The sequence below is a fragment of the Schistocerca piceifrons genome, chromosome 1 (assembly GCF_021461385.2).
Source record: "Schistocerca piceifrons isolate TAMUIC-IGC-003096 chromosome 1, iqSchPice1.1, whole genome shotgun sequence".
Classification (NCBI taxonomy): Eukaryota; Metazoa; Arthropoda; class Insecta; order Orthoptera; family Acrididae; genus Schistocerca; species Schistocerca piceifrons.
In genome coordinates this window covers 682,131,953-682,145,679 of record NC_060138.1, presented here as the reverse complement: position 1 = coordinate 682,145,679, position 13,727 = coordinate 682,131,953, and the positions used below count along the sequence as shown (strand labels likewise).

At 37.3% G+C, this 13,727-nt stretch overlaps 1 protein-coding gene across 1 annotated transcript in view; it reads left to right on the top strand.

The window, feature by feature from the left end:
- The window catches only part of LOC124709352 (sushi, von Willebrand factor type A, EGF and pentraxin domain-containing protein 1), a 547,768-nt gene extending 534,644 nt beyond the window's left edge, over positions 1-13,124 (top strand). The window contains exons 16-20 of the mRNA XM_047240832.1: positions 3,939-4,118; positions 5,504-5,677; positions 6,698-6,877; positions 11,116-11,224; positions 12,476-13,124. Coding sequence (XP_047096788.1) covers positions 3,939-4,118; positions 5,504-5,677; positions 6,698-6,877; positions 11,116-11,224; positions 12,476-12,752 — 920 coding nt within the window. The 3' untranslated portion in view covers positions 12,753-13,124. The remainder of the gene's footprint in view (positions 1-3,938; positions 4,119-5,503; positions 5,678-6,697; positions 6,878-11,115; positions 11,225-12,475) is intronic.
- Positions 13,125-13,727: the final 603 nt, after the last annotated feature.

Genomic DNA, 13,727 nt, shown 5'->3' with positions numbered 1-13,727 from the left:
ACAGGGACTCCTTACTTTATTTGACACTTGTTTCTTGTTAATACCTATTTATCTTTTGCAAAAGCATTCTCATCATTGCCAAGGTACAGTCTGATATTCTTTTGCTCATCATCCTTGAACTGCCCCTAAAGGCCTGACATTGAAAGTTCTCAGCAGCAAACCCTCTTTCCACTAATTCCTTTATAAATTCCAGGCTTATCATTATGTATGTAATACCAATCCCAACAACTCATGTTCTATTTAACATACCTTACCTTCCATCTCTAGACTCTGAGCACATTCAGAATCATTTTTCTTGAGTGTAATTGTGGACATGAACAATATGTCTCGCATCACCTGCAGAAGCTATCAGCTACGTTAGTCAAATACTTTAGTAGTCATGTAGACTTGAGACTTGACAGTACAAAAACTGGCTGGCAGAAATCACAGCCAGAGTCAAGGCTGATACAGCACTTACGAGAACTGAGTACAACACTCCATATTTTTTATATTTTCCAAGAAGGCTCAAAGTCTTTTCTGCAAATAAAATATTCTGGTATTATCTGTAGTGATGGTATAAGTTTGTAAATTGTCACTGTAGCTGAATAAACAGTGTGCAGGTTTTATATGTGAAGTATCTTAAGTTCAAATCCCATAGCAGAGATGTTGAGTTTCAGATAGGCACAACAAAAAGACTGTCACAAGTAAAGCTTTCAGCCAGTAAGCCCTTCATCAAAAATAGATCACACACACACACACACACACACACACACACACACACATGACTGCAGTATCAGGAAACTGAAGCCACACTGCGAGCAGTGCATGATGGGAGTGAGAGAGGGTAGGACAGCTAAGTGCAGTCGGGAGGTTAGATGGAGGGCAGGAAAACATTGGAAATTTGAGGTAAGTTCCTATAGGACCAAACTGCTGAGGTCATAGGTCCCTAGGCTTACACAATACTTAAACTAACTTACACTAGAGATAACACACACACACACCCATGCCCACGCAAACCGTGGCAAGTTGCCTCAGACCCCGTGGCTACCCCACGGCACAGAGGGCAGTGGAGAAAGGTGGAGAGGGGGGACGGGGTAGTGGGAAAGAGAGAAGTAAAAAGACTGGCTGCGATGGTGGAATGAGGGCTGTGTAGTGCTGGAATGGGAACAGGGATGGGGCTGGATGGGTGAGGACAATGACTAACGAAGGTTGAGGCCAGGAGGGATACGGGAACAAATGTAAATAGACAACACACACACACACACACACACGCATAGCCCCCCCCCCCCCCCCCCCCCCCACACACACAAATGCAACTCACAGACACATGACTGCAGTCTCAGGCAACTGAAGCCACACTCCACACTGCTTGCAGAGAGAGAGAGAAAGAGAGAGAGAGAGAGAGAGAGAGAGAGAGAGAGAGAGAGAGAGAGAGAGAGAGAGAGTGTGTGTGTGTGTGTGTGTGTGTGTGTGTGTGTGTGTGTGTGTTGCATTTGCTTGAGAGTGTGTGTCTGTTGTCTATTTTTGATGAAGGCCTTACTGGCTGAAAGCTGTGAAGTCTTCCACTGTATTGTATGAAATACATTTTGGAATGTGCAGTTAATTTCTCACAGAAGATGCAATGGATTTTTGGATGTAGGTTAAAGAGAGTTACTTTTGGTGGAGAATGACTGCCCTGGAGTTAAAAAATTAAATTTTTATATTTGACGTAATATGTGAGAAATATTCACATAACTTCATGTGATTCACATAACTTTATGTGATAATAGACTGTTAGCAAGGTCAAATACCTGCACCACATCCCTTCCCATCAAATCCCATTAGTCATATGCCATGCATCGTCATCAACAGGCTATTCATGATTGCATCATTGCTCTTATGGAGGAAGGGAATTTGACGGCATCAGATCCCAGGACACAGTAGGGTGTTGCTGGGTACCCTGTATGATAATGGATATAACATTATCAAGATACTGGAAAATGCATTCGGCTTGTTGGAACTGGACTGAGGTGTAATAACACCTGTCCACGGTAATGAACTTGTCAGTACACCATGGGAAAATCCTTTTTTAAACACAGTGCAACTGAAACATACTGCTGCATTTCCCAGGTCAGTGAATATGATTCAGTGAGGCTGGATTACTTAGCAAAAGTGTGGCTGTCAAGGAGAGGCTCTGTGATGTAGCCATGTCTCTGTAGCAGCTTGGGGCTGGATATGCTTCTGTGGACTTGGAATGCTTCAGAGGATTAATGGTTGACTTGATGCTGCCCAGTATACCCGTATTCTGATTAATATTATGGTACCATATGTTTGACAGCTATATGCTGACAGAGTAATCTATTTCCAACCTAATCCTTACTGAAAACATATGGGCAGATACAAACCTGACCATGTGAGAAAACTAGTCTGACCCCATACCATGAAGGGAGGAGTTGACAGAAAATGAGAGATTATTACACACTTCATAGACGCACTTGCTCACAGGTTCCAGATAGTAATTCAAGTTGAAGGCCTTTGGACAGGATATTAACTAGTAAAGAAGCTAAATGCTTTGCTCTTTAGACAGCTGAAAGTATCTTAATAATAACCATAAACTGTTCATTCCATTTATTTTGTGATTTCTACTGATTAAATAAATTAACAATGCCAAAAAAATTGCACTAAGCCAGATCAGAACCAAACCTTGTCAGCAGGCAGTTGCTTACTAGACCATTATCTATGCCACTGAACTACAAATGCATTATATTACAACTGCTGACACTTGGATACTTCTTACCACTCTTGACTCCAGATCATGAAATGAAGTGCCTTTACTATGAATAATGTGGCACAGTTTTCTGGCTTGGTTTTACAGAGTACATCCTCATGCTAAGTGTCAAAAGATGTTAATTCTTCTACTAGACTCATAATTACAAGCATTCTTTAGTTTTATGAGTACATCTGATCACCCCGTAATGTGTCTGGCTCCTATGTATCATGGCAGGTAATTCAGATTTCATCCATGGACATTTTTTGTGCTTCAAAAGTACCTCTCCTCTTCTTCTGCAATGACCATCCAATACTGCCTTCAGCAAACCACCCTTATACCTGACAGACCCAGTTTCACCTCATTTTTCAGGATGCCATTCACAGCAGTCTCCCAGCCAGGGCTAACAAAAGCATTAATCACATTCCAAAGGTCACAGTTGTTAGATTTATGATAGTTTTAGGCTGAAAGAAACAATTGCACTTGTCTGTATTTTACATTTTATTTCACATTTGTAAACCACACGTCCAAACACTCAGACACAGAAAATTCACATCACTCAGTTCACCAAAGAGTCTACAGTAGTAGTGCTGCCAACCTCACTTTCACACTATTGAAAATACCAATCCACACCCAACTCCAACTCACAAACAATATAGTTTGCATTAAACCCATCCTAGAACTGTTTCAGACACAGTTCCAAAGGATTTCTCCTCTTCTCCCCCAAAAGCATGGTCCACAAGTATTCCAAGAATTTTCCCCTTCCAGCATTTCCTGACAATTTCCCCTGAAAATAATTTCTGAAACAGCAAACCTTACTCTAATTAAGTTCCCTACCATCAACAAATTAAAACTTTGGACTTGCTTGGAAAAAGTCGAGATTCATGTCTCACCAGAATATCCTTAGTGCCCTTTACAGTGCTTGATAAGTTCTTCTGAAGTTTGTGTGTACCTCAGGAAACAAAACCTTTTGCTATGCTGATGATAATATCTTGATTGATGCCCACATTTTCATATTTGAGTGTATTATTACCTCTTTTTAGCTCTTTATTTATTGTGCAAAAGACAGAAAATTTTATTCATTACTTATATTTTATGTCAGCTGATCAAATTAGCTAAACTTTACTATGTGTAATTTGACCCTGCAAGGTGGCATATGTTTTGAGTAACCATTGGATGTCTATAGATGTCTAAAATTAACTTTTTCTTAAAGATGTGAACTGTGGAGAACCCGAAGCAGTTGCACATGGAAGGTACACTCTGAGTTCCAATGCAACATATTATGGTGCCACTATTTTGTATGAGTGTGACACCAATTATGAACTTGATGGTCATGGTAGAAGACACTGTCTTGGAAATGGAACATGGAGTTCTGAAACACCAAAATGCAAAGGTAAGTATCACCTTAAAAACCTAACACACTCAGAAGCAATTCAATTCAATTCAAATATTAATAGCTCCATCAACTCTGTATGTATTCTCACCTGATCTCTTCCTTAAAATGATTAGTCATACCATTATTTCAAAAATGATATCTACAAGATTTGTCTTCTCATCCATTCAGTTCAGTCTCAACAGACTGGAACATGTAGTTCATTAATTGAACTTGCAATGGATGTGTATATCCCATGAAATACCCTAGTCATTAATTTTCTTTGCGTCAAAGAGATGAAAATTTACAGCAATGTATAACATGATTTCACAGTAGGCATAGAAATAACTATGCAAATTATAATACTTCCAAATGATTTACTTTGTTGGTTTAATTTCTACAGAATGACACAGTGAGTAAAAGTAGGTTTCTTTCACTAGTATGTGAAATCATACCACAGTATTTAAACACTTAAATTACATATTTAGGCAATAATGTAAAGTATGAAAATTATTGTTATCAATGGCCATGCATTCATGACATGTCATTGTGTGTATGTGAAACCTTTTTCTCATGCTTCCTTATTTAAAATGATAATTCATTTGTTAGTATTGTGAACATAATAACAAGAAAATTCAATAATTTGGTTGTTAAAAACTATACACAATAATGCTTTGAGATGACACATTATTTCCTACTACATAATTTTGTAAGTGTCAATGTGAACATTAAAGATAGCCTATTTATTGCATAACATAACAATAATAGAAATTCCTGGATCGAGCAAAATGCAAATAATGGAATGACAACCACTCACCTTTAGCAGACTGATGTGTGGAGCACAGTAACAAATAACAGAAAACAGCATTCACATTAGCTTTCAAGCACTAGCTCTTTTTCCAGCAATAGTAGACACACTCACACATACAACTATACAGACACACAAACATACTCTCCCATGGCCCCAGGAGTGTGCATTTGGGTCTCTGTGTGGTTCTGTACATGAGTGTGTGTATTATTGCTGGGAAAAGAGCTAGTGGTTGAAAGCTAGTGTGAATGCAGTTTTCTTTTTTGTTACTGTGCTCCATGTATTGATCTGCTACAGTTGAGTGGTTGCCTTTTCCTTATTTTACACAGTATTTCATGTTTATGTCACGTTTGTTCTCATGAAGCAATGAAACATCCAGGATCTAATAACAATAGGCCCAAGCGGCTGGAGAAAGTAATTATGTGAGTGAATTGTTCTTTCGTGAATATATCTGTGTATGTGCAGGGGGCGGGGGCAGGGGCAGGGAGGGGGGTGGGGGTTGGGGGTTGCATGCTTCATTGTGCCTGTCTGCAACTCAACACCACCTTGTTATTTACATGTACATTTTTATGTTCATACCTCATTCTTACAATTTCAGAGGTATTGTGCAGTGAGCCTGAAACAGACGGAGTGGTAACTGTGAAGGTGCACACACACAGTATAGGTGGAATTGCACGCTATTCATGCCCCAAAGGACAGTATATGGATGGAAATGCCACAAGAGTTTGTCAAAGTAAAGGAACCTGGTCAGGAAAAATGCCCACTTGCACACGTAAGATATCATGATTTGGTTATATTTTTTGTCATAAAGTAATAGAATAATGGAAAACACTATGATGAATATAAATAATGGCATGACATAAAATAACCACCCAGTGTAAGAAAAAACAGGAGTGGAAACAACATGTTCAGCACTGTAACTCAACTTTCAAATTTACACTTATTGCAATAATTGTTGTTGTTGTCGCTGGTGGTGGTGGTGGTGGTGTGGTCTTCAGTCTGAAGAATGGATTGATGCAGTAATCCACACTAGTCTATCCTGTAGAAGCCTTTTCATGTCTGCATAACTCTGCAACTACATTCATTTAACCCTGCTTTCTGAAGACAAGTCTTGGTCTCCCATCTATAACTTTTACGCTCCATGCACTTTCCTTCATTACCAAATTTATGATTCCTTGATGACTCAGGATGTGTCCTATGAGTGACTTTTGTCATATTCAGGTATTATTTGTACTGATGCTGCAGCTAGGCATGTGGCATGTAATGCGAGTGGATTTCAATAAGTAATGCAACACCTTTTTTTCTCGGCCAGGTATGTTTCCAAAAGCTGTAATTAGCTTTGTAACATCCTTAAGCATTCCTGTGACATCTTAAATATTTCCAGTAATTCCAGGTAATGACAATACTACAACCAGTATTCAAAATGAGGGATGTCCGATGAGTCATATTGTACACCAACATGCTGACAGAAGCAGCTGAAAACAACACTAAAAATAATTCATGACACTATTCTCCTCACACTGAGAAAGAACGATATGAAAATGCCCTTGATTTGATTTTACTGTAAGACATCAGTGTCATATTTTTCTGTAACACATAATGGACTGATATGTAGAACATTGCTGTCAAGTATCAGATTATGGTATTATGCACTCCATGCAAAAAATTATGTATGAAAATACTTCTTTTTATTTATATCACATTTGACAAATTTTCTTTTGCAGATTGGGAGTAAAGATTACCATGATTTGTTTAGTTACTTACAGAAATGATTGCCATGTTTATGTTACAGCTGTGGACTGCAAACATCCAGGAACTATTGAAAATGGCCGTGTAATAATAGTAAACCACACAACCACTTACAATAGTGCTGCTGAGTACCACTGTATTGAGCATTATTCACGTATTGGGCCATATCTTCGCAAGTGTATGGAAGATGGGTCTTGGTCTGGTGAAGAACCTAGATGTGAAGGTATGCTGCAACAAACCACTTTATTTAATTCCTTGTGATTTTGATCCCTGTTTCTAGGTATGAAATATGTTCCCCTTAAAACCATTCATTACGTCAGTTACTTTTCCAGACACTGCAGTTTCAACCCCCCTTCCACTTCTCTTAAATCTCTTACAAAATAATGCTTCCATCCGATAAATAGTAACTTATCATCCTACATTACAAATATCATCTATAAACTATGAATCTAGTTCAAGTTCCAAAGACTTGTGACAAGTTAAGACAGCGACAGACCATGAGTAGAAACTTGGCACCTTGTTCTCAAGGCAGTCGTTCTTGAAATTAGTCTTCTGAGAATGCTTTATGGAGTTTCAACTTGGATAAGACGTAGCTTCAGAGTGCAAGTTTCCAGGTACCTGTCCACGACTATAACATCATTAAATGTACTTACTATATGGCCAGTTTACACCTTGAAACTGTACTAGAGCTCTCAGTTCCACATGAAAATTATCTGTCTGCCAGTGTGTACAACAAAGTATCAGTTCACATTCATTGTTTGACCAGAGTGATGTAGATGAGTAATTCAGTCAGGTCCTGCTGATATCTTTTTGAATGTCACCTGTTGCAGCAAACAGCAACATACTCTTCCTTCACAAGCAACCTACTCCTTGTTTAAGCTAGTCATGATTAAAAACAGCTGATATCTGTTGCGTAATACTACAAAAGTGCCACAACAGCTGTCAGCTAAAAATAATTTTAATTAGACTGTAGTACACAGTTCTAAACTATTACAGATATACTTTCTGGATGCGTTCACTTTATCTCAGCAGACAGGGATGTAGGGTGTTGGGTAAACTGGGGTATCTGCTCCAGGTGGCAATTATCAGGGAGCGCCAAATTCATATTCTTGAAGAAAAAAACCTTTTTTCACAAAGTGTGTAGCATCAAATGTATGTTGATCTATCGGTTGTTCATACGATATTGAAACACATCCTTGTTAATTTTTTAACATTTGTGAACACATTCTTAGTTGATAGCTGAAGGAACCGTAAGTTGATTTTTGAATGCATGTATAGTGTACGTGATGTGTCTGCCAGAGAAATCAAGAAATAAATAACTTTCCTGCAGACAAAGAAGACTTGGCTATATGAACTGAGCCAAACGGTGAATGAAAATCTCTGTTTGTTTATGTGGTTGATTAGGTGCGCAAATGATAAATGTTGTTATAATCAAAGCGAAATCAATAGATTTGTACTAACAGTGTGGAAGTAAATGAGGAACAGGAATAACAGGTAAGAAAGATTGTGTATTATCTTCTCAGTGTATTAAAAAAAATGAAAGTCTGATGGAGAATTTTTGCTGGATTGCTACACTCTTAATGGCCAGTTGTACAGTCCCTGGTTAGCAGCCGCTTAAATCTATTCTCGGAATAGTGTGGAAAACACGTTGTGCGGAGAATAAATGCAGGACAAGTGAACCAGTGGTTCTAGCTGTGTTAGCAAAGTTAACTGGGGAATAAGTTTTGATAATGGCAGGGATAGTTACAAAATTAGTGATGACAAGATTTTTTTGTTAGAACAATGAATGAGAAGAAACTGGGTCATCAAACAAATTATAAGGAAGAATATGACAATTCCAAATTTATGTAAAAATGTCAAATTACTACTACTTTTTGAACTCCTACTTGAGAAAATGGAGCATATAAATGAAATGTGAAACTATTTCACCACATAAAACTTTTTGCTTGTAGTAGGCGTAATAGACATTTGATATTGGTACTTCATTAATTATATTCTGTCATACTATTTGTATATATGAGGTAGATAAAAATGACAATTTGCACCGAAACAGTCTCGCTTATTTGACATATATTACAATTGCTGCAATATTAGAAAGGCCTGTTTCATTTTATCTAGCAGACAGTGAGAAAATAGATGTAATCAAATCGAGAAACCTCACCAGCCTTGGGTACTATTCACATTAACAGATTTTTCGGTAGTAGACAATGACATTTTTGATTTTTCATGTAGTAAAATATTTGATGAACTCTGATGAGTTCATAGATTTTTTCACAGAAAGGAAAGCACAGCGTGTAAAGCTGTACCAAAATTGGACAGGAAAAAAAAAAAAAAAAAAAAAAAAAAAAAATGCTGGGACCTAATGACTGAAGAAATGTGTACTGTCTTGCTTGTCTCTTATCTTTCCTGCTTTTATGTTTCGTATATTTAATTTTATGTCACACAAAAGAGAAAGTTATTAGCTAATAGGCAACAAAGAGTGCAAATTTTCTGAAGAGTTCTTATTCTCCCAGTCACAAGTAATCCAACCCAGTATTCATTGTGAGTTTTTTTTAAGGGGGGTAGGATGTCAAACTGGCTGACTGGGAGCAGGAGAGATACCACAGGACATTTAAATTTCCAGTTTCCTTTACAAAATACACACGTTGGAATTCCACAGAGCGAAATAAAGTGATGTGCGATAGAAGAATACTGTGTGAAGAGGTGCGGCACTGCACTTTGGCACACTTAAAACCAAATAACATGTCATAAATTTCCTCAAACATGTATGTTTTATACATCAAACTTTCCAGAAAGATGTGGAGCACTAAATGAATGTATTTTTGAAAAACCAATTTTTTTTTAATTTTTCATGTTCTATCTCAAATTCTTGGAGGTGGAGGGCCACTATCAAGTTTTTGTCCCAGTATCGTAGATCTGGGGCTGTATCTCAGTGCTGTATCCTGCTGCTAGTGCACGTGAGTGTGAGTGTGCCAAGTGTAGTGTCATTGCGCATGTGCATGTGCATGTGCGTGTAAATCAACTGCCAACTGTATCAGCGTGGGCAAGCCAGCCACTATAGGCTGCCTGTAGGAAGCATGCACACAGCTTGGTCTCCACGTGCTGTCTACCAGTGACTCACACCTACATACGTACAGAGCAGCACTGTCTCACTCTCACTATGTTCTTTTAGTTTTTACCACAGTCATCAGTTGTTCTGTGTATTACTTATATTGCACCTTCTGTACAATTATTTTTTCTTGTTACACATGGAGTAATGACAGACTTATTTCTGATATTGTTCAGAGATTTATGAATAAAATCATATTTATGTTACTTGGATCGGTTTCGTGTATTACTTGTTTACTCCACGACTGGCAACATGTTTGGAGCAGTTTCCGTATATGCAGTCATTAAGTGCAGTTTCATCAGGTTTAGTCATTATGGACACCATGGTACTGGCCTGATTGAACAGCTTACTTCAGCAGTGACCATTTTGTCAACTTCCGTTAACAGATAGAGTACCATCCCTCTTGTGTGCCCAGGGATTTCCATTTGAGTTCACGAAGCATTTCCATAATATGTGTTTTGATTGGACCTAACGTTAACCTATCTAACATCACATCTGTGAACTGTGTTTAAGTCTTCCCTTAATGGCCTGATGGGGAGCCAAGGCACTGAAGTAGTACTCAAGAATGGGTCATTCTAGTGTTTTATATACAGTCTCCTTTGATATGAGCTCTTCTTTCCTAAAATCCTCCCATTAAACCAAAGTCGGACAGTCACCTTTGCTACTACCAACCTTAGGTGCTCATTCCACTTTGTATCACTGTGCAACATTACATCTAGATATTTAATCTATGTGACTAATATTGTATTATACATCAGATCATTTATACATGTAGAGAACAAAAGTGGAATTGCTTCCATAAGGCACTGCTGATGATACCCTTGTCTCCTATAAAAACTCACAGTTCAAGACAACATGTTTGGTTCCATTACTTAAGATGTCTTTAAGCCTCTCCCATATTCCCTATGCTCGGACTTACATTAAAATGCTGCAGTGGGGCACTGTGTCAAACATTTTCCATAAATCTATGAATATGGAGTCTGCCAACTGCCCTTCACCCATGGTTAGTAAAATTTCTTGTGAGAAAAGGGCAAGCTGAGTTTCGCACAAGTGATGCTTTCTAAATCAGTGGCAATTTGCAGCCAGAAAGAAATTTATTATATTCAGATTTAGAATATGCTCAAGCACTCAAGTTCTGCCTATTTACTCCCACATCTACCTTGCGACAATCAAATTATTTTGTTAATAGACCAATATTTATGTAACTTTATCATTGTTTTCTAGATTGTCTTCTCATCCAGACATTAAATTTATGATGTTTCTATTTATTACCATATTTGTAACCACAGAATAAATGAAAAAGGCAAGCCAGAATGTTTTTATTGCTGATGTGTTATTTAATTTTCTTTCAGTGAACATAGCAGAAGAAAATGAATCAATGGACATGGGATTGATTGTTGGAGCAGCAGCCGGAGTTGTTATAATATTGCTCATAATTCTGGGTCTAATCTACCTCCGGTTGTAAGTATTTAATTTCTTCCCTTCTTCAAAAATAATTACAATTGCTCATAAATTTTGTAATACAGTGTAAAATAAATTTGATCACTGAAAAAGTCTTACTACATCAGAGTTATGCACAACTACAGACCTCTTTTGCAGGTATTATTTATTATGACAGAACAGCTAATTCTCAACGAGTGAGCTTCACATACTATTGTTTATCATATTCATAGAATTTCCGATTGCATTTAGTGAAATGATTTTTAAAGAATTTGTAGAGCTTATTTATACTATTTGTATTATAATGTCTGGCAGACAACATTTATTGATTTTTATAATAGTTTTCACTCAGTCACTTGTCTTTTTTCAACATTTACCACTATGTATTTTTCTTACTACTACAGTCTGCCACTTATTAATTTAATCAATTTTAATGTACAAAGTACCATTTATTCTGCCAGATGCACTTGCATATTAATTTATGTCAGGTGTCAATACTTCATTAGTCAATAAGGTTTCATAATTCAAAAAAAGAAAAATGATAACCACTATTTCCCTTTCACCTCTTAATTACTAAAAATTTTCTGTAAGTGTAATTGATAATAGATTTTGGGTGTTCATGTGACAACGTCATGCATATAGTAGACGGAAGATGCCTCTACATAAAGATATGGAAAATGACCTTTAAAAGGAATAGAACCCAAATCAAATTAGTGTGGTATTCTGGGAATATTGAAGTGGCATCCAGTCAGATCTTGACAAGATAAATTGGTGCAGAGATTATTAGCCAGCTCCAATATGGACCCATGTTTTTTTTTATGTTAACAATAGTACCTCTGATTACACAGTTAATGAGCCAATTCAGGTCAGTCAATCAATATCAGAACCGAGAAGAAAACATGCATAGATATGTGATGCGGAACAATCACATCAGTTTAGTCTTGGGAAAGCACAATGACAGACAGCAATTTATTGAAGGATGAAAGTGCAATTTGTTAAAAAATTCTTATAAATACTTGTCTGATGTATACTACGTTGCTGTAGAGCTCTCATCTGTAACACAGTTTACAAATTTTCAGGCTACGTATCACTTTTCCTTTCCATATACACAGTTTTTCCTGTTCCAAGACAGTCTTCACACTCAGATAAAAATAATGCCACATATAGAGTAAAAAAACTGAATTATTGTTTTGTATTCTAGTGTTCAAGACATTATTTTATCAAATAAATGTTTACTCATAATCAAAGATGTAAATCTGATTTGATTTTCAGACGTAAGGCAACTCCAGTGAAAGATACTGAAAACATTGAAGGTGCTCTTCGTAAAGAAAATCAGAATGCTGCAGTCATGTCTTATGCAACTTTAAATGGAGGCAGCAGTTACGGCATGCCACCCCACAATGGTGTTTATGAAAACATGCACGAGCATGAAAACGTGTACGATGCTCCCTATGAAGTTACTGAACGTCACAGTCATTACGAATCTACTCCTATTGGAAGAGACAGGACAAGTCCAGTGGTCACAATCAATGGTGTGGCAGTACGCTGATGAAGAAATGGAAACTAATGCAGTGCACAACCTGTGGCCTGTTCTTGTATTTATAAATTACAAATGCATCTGCATAAAATGTAAATTTTGAGCAGAGAATTTGTGGCATATTTCATGTGACTGTATCAAATGCATGATACAAGTGCTTCACTCCTCCAAAGATACCAATATGCCTACATACATTCAATCAGTGACCATGTATGACACTCCAAGACTGTGTTATGAGTGCTGACGTGTGTATGTGCATCTGTGTGCTTGTCTGTTTGTTTGTTGTATATTTGTGCATTGTCTGTAAATAAAATTATTTTGTAGAAATATTTTGTATAGAAGTGGCTGTGTGAGAATAAAATATATTTGTTATATTTTACAGTATCTCTTGTGTGATATTCACCTAACAGGTTTATTGAAAGTAACATTCATATGTGCCACGGTTGAGAAGAGTAACAGCTACCCCAACTGAAACTTTACATTCTGATTCGCCATGTACAGTTGTACAAGCAGTATGTTAGATAGCCAGTTGATCACTTATAGTCCATGAGACGAGTGATTGGTACTGACAGTTCCGGCGGACAGACGGTGCTGTTGCCGAACGTGGCTCACAGCACGCGGCGCCCTGTCTGCTACACGCATTCTCTAGCAGCAGAAATGAAAGCGAGACAAAATACAAGTCGTATTGGTTCGCGTGAATTGATTTAAAGTTGATGCTTGAAATATATTAACTCGAAAACTGATAAGAGCTATTTAGTACAAGTATCTAAGATGCTGAAACATAATAAAGTTATTTGTTAAACTTCGCAACTGAAATGAAAACTATTTTCGCAAGTTGTTGAACGTTAGCAGTTTTGGTTTCCATTGTTAAGTATTAGCATTATTAATTTGTTCTACTGCAAGCTACAGAATAATTGGTCAGTGTATTAAGAATTATAATCTGAAGAAAGTACTCACAATATGATGATCTGGTTGTAGATCGATAGC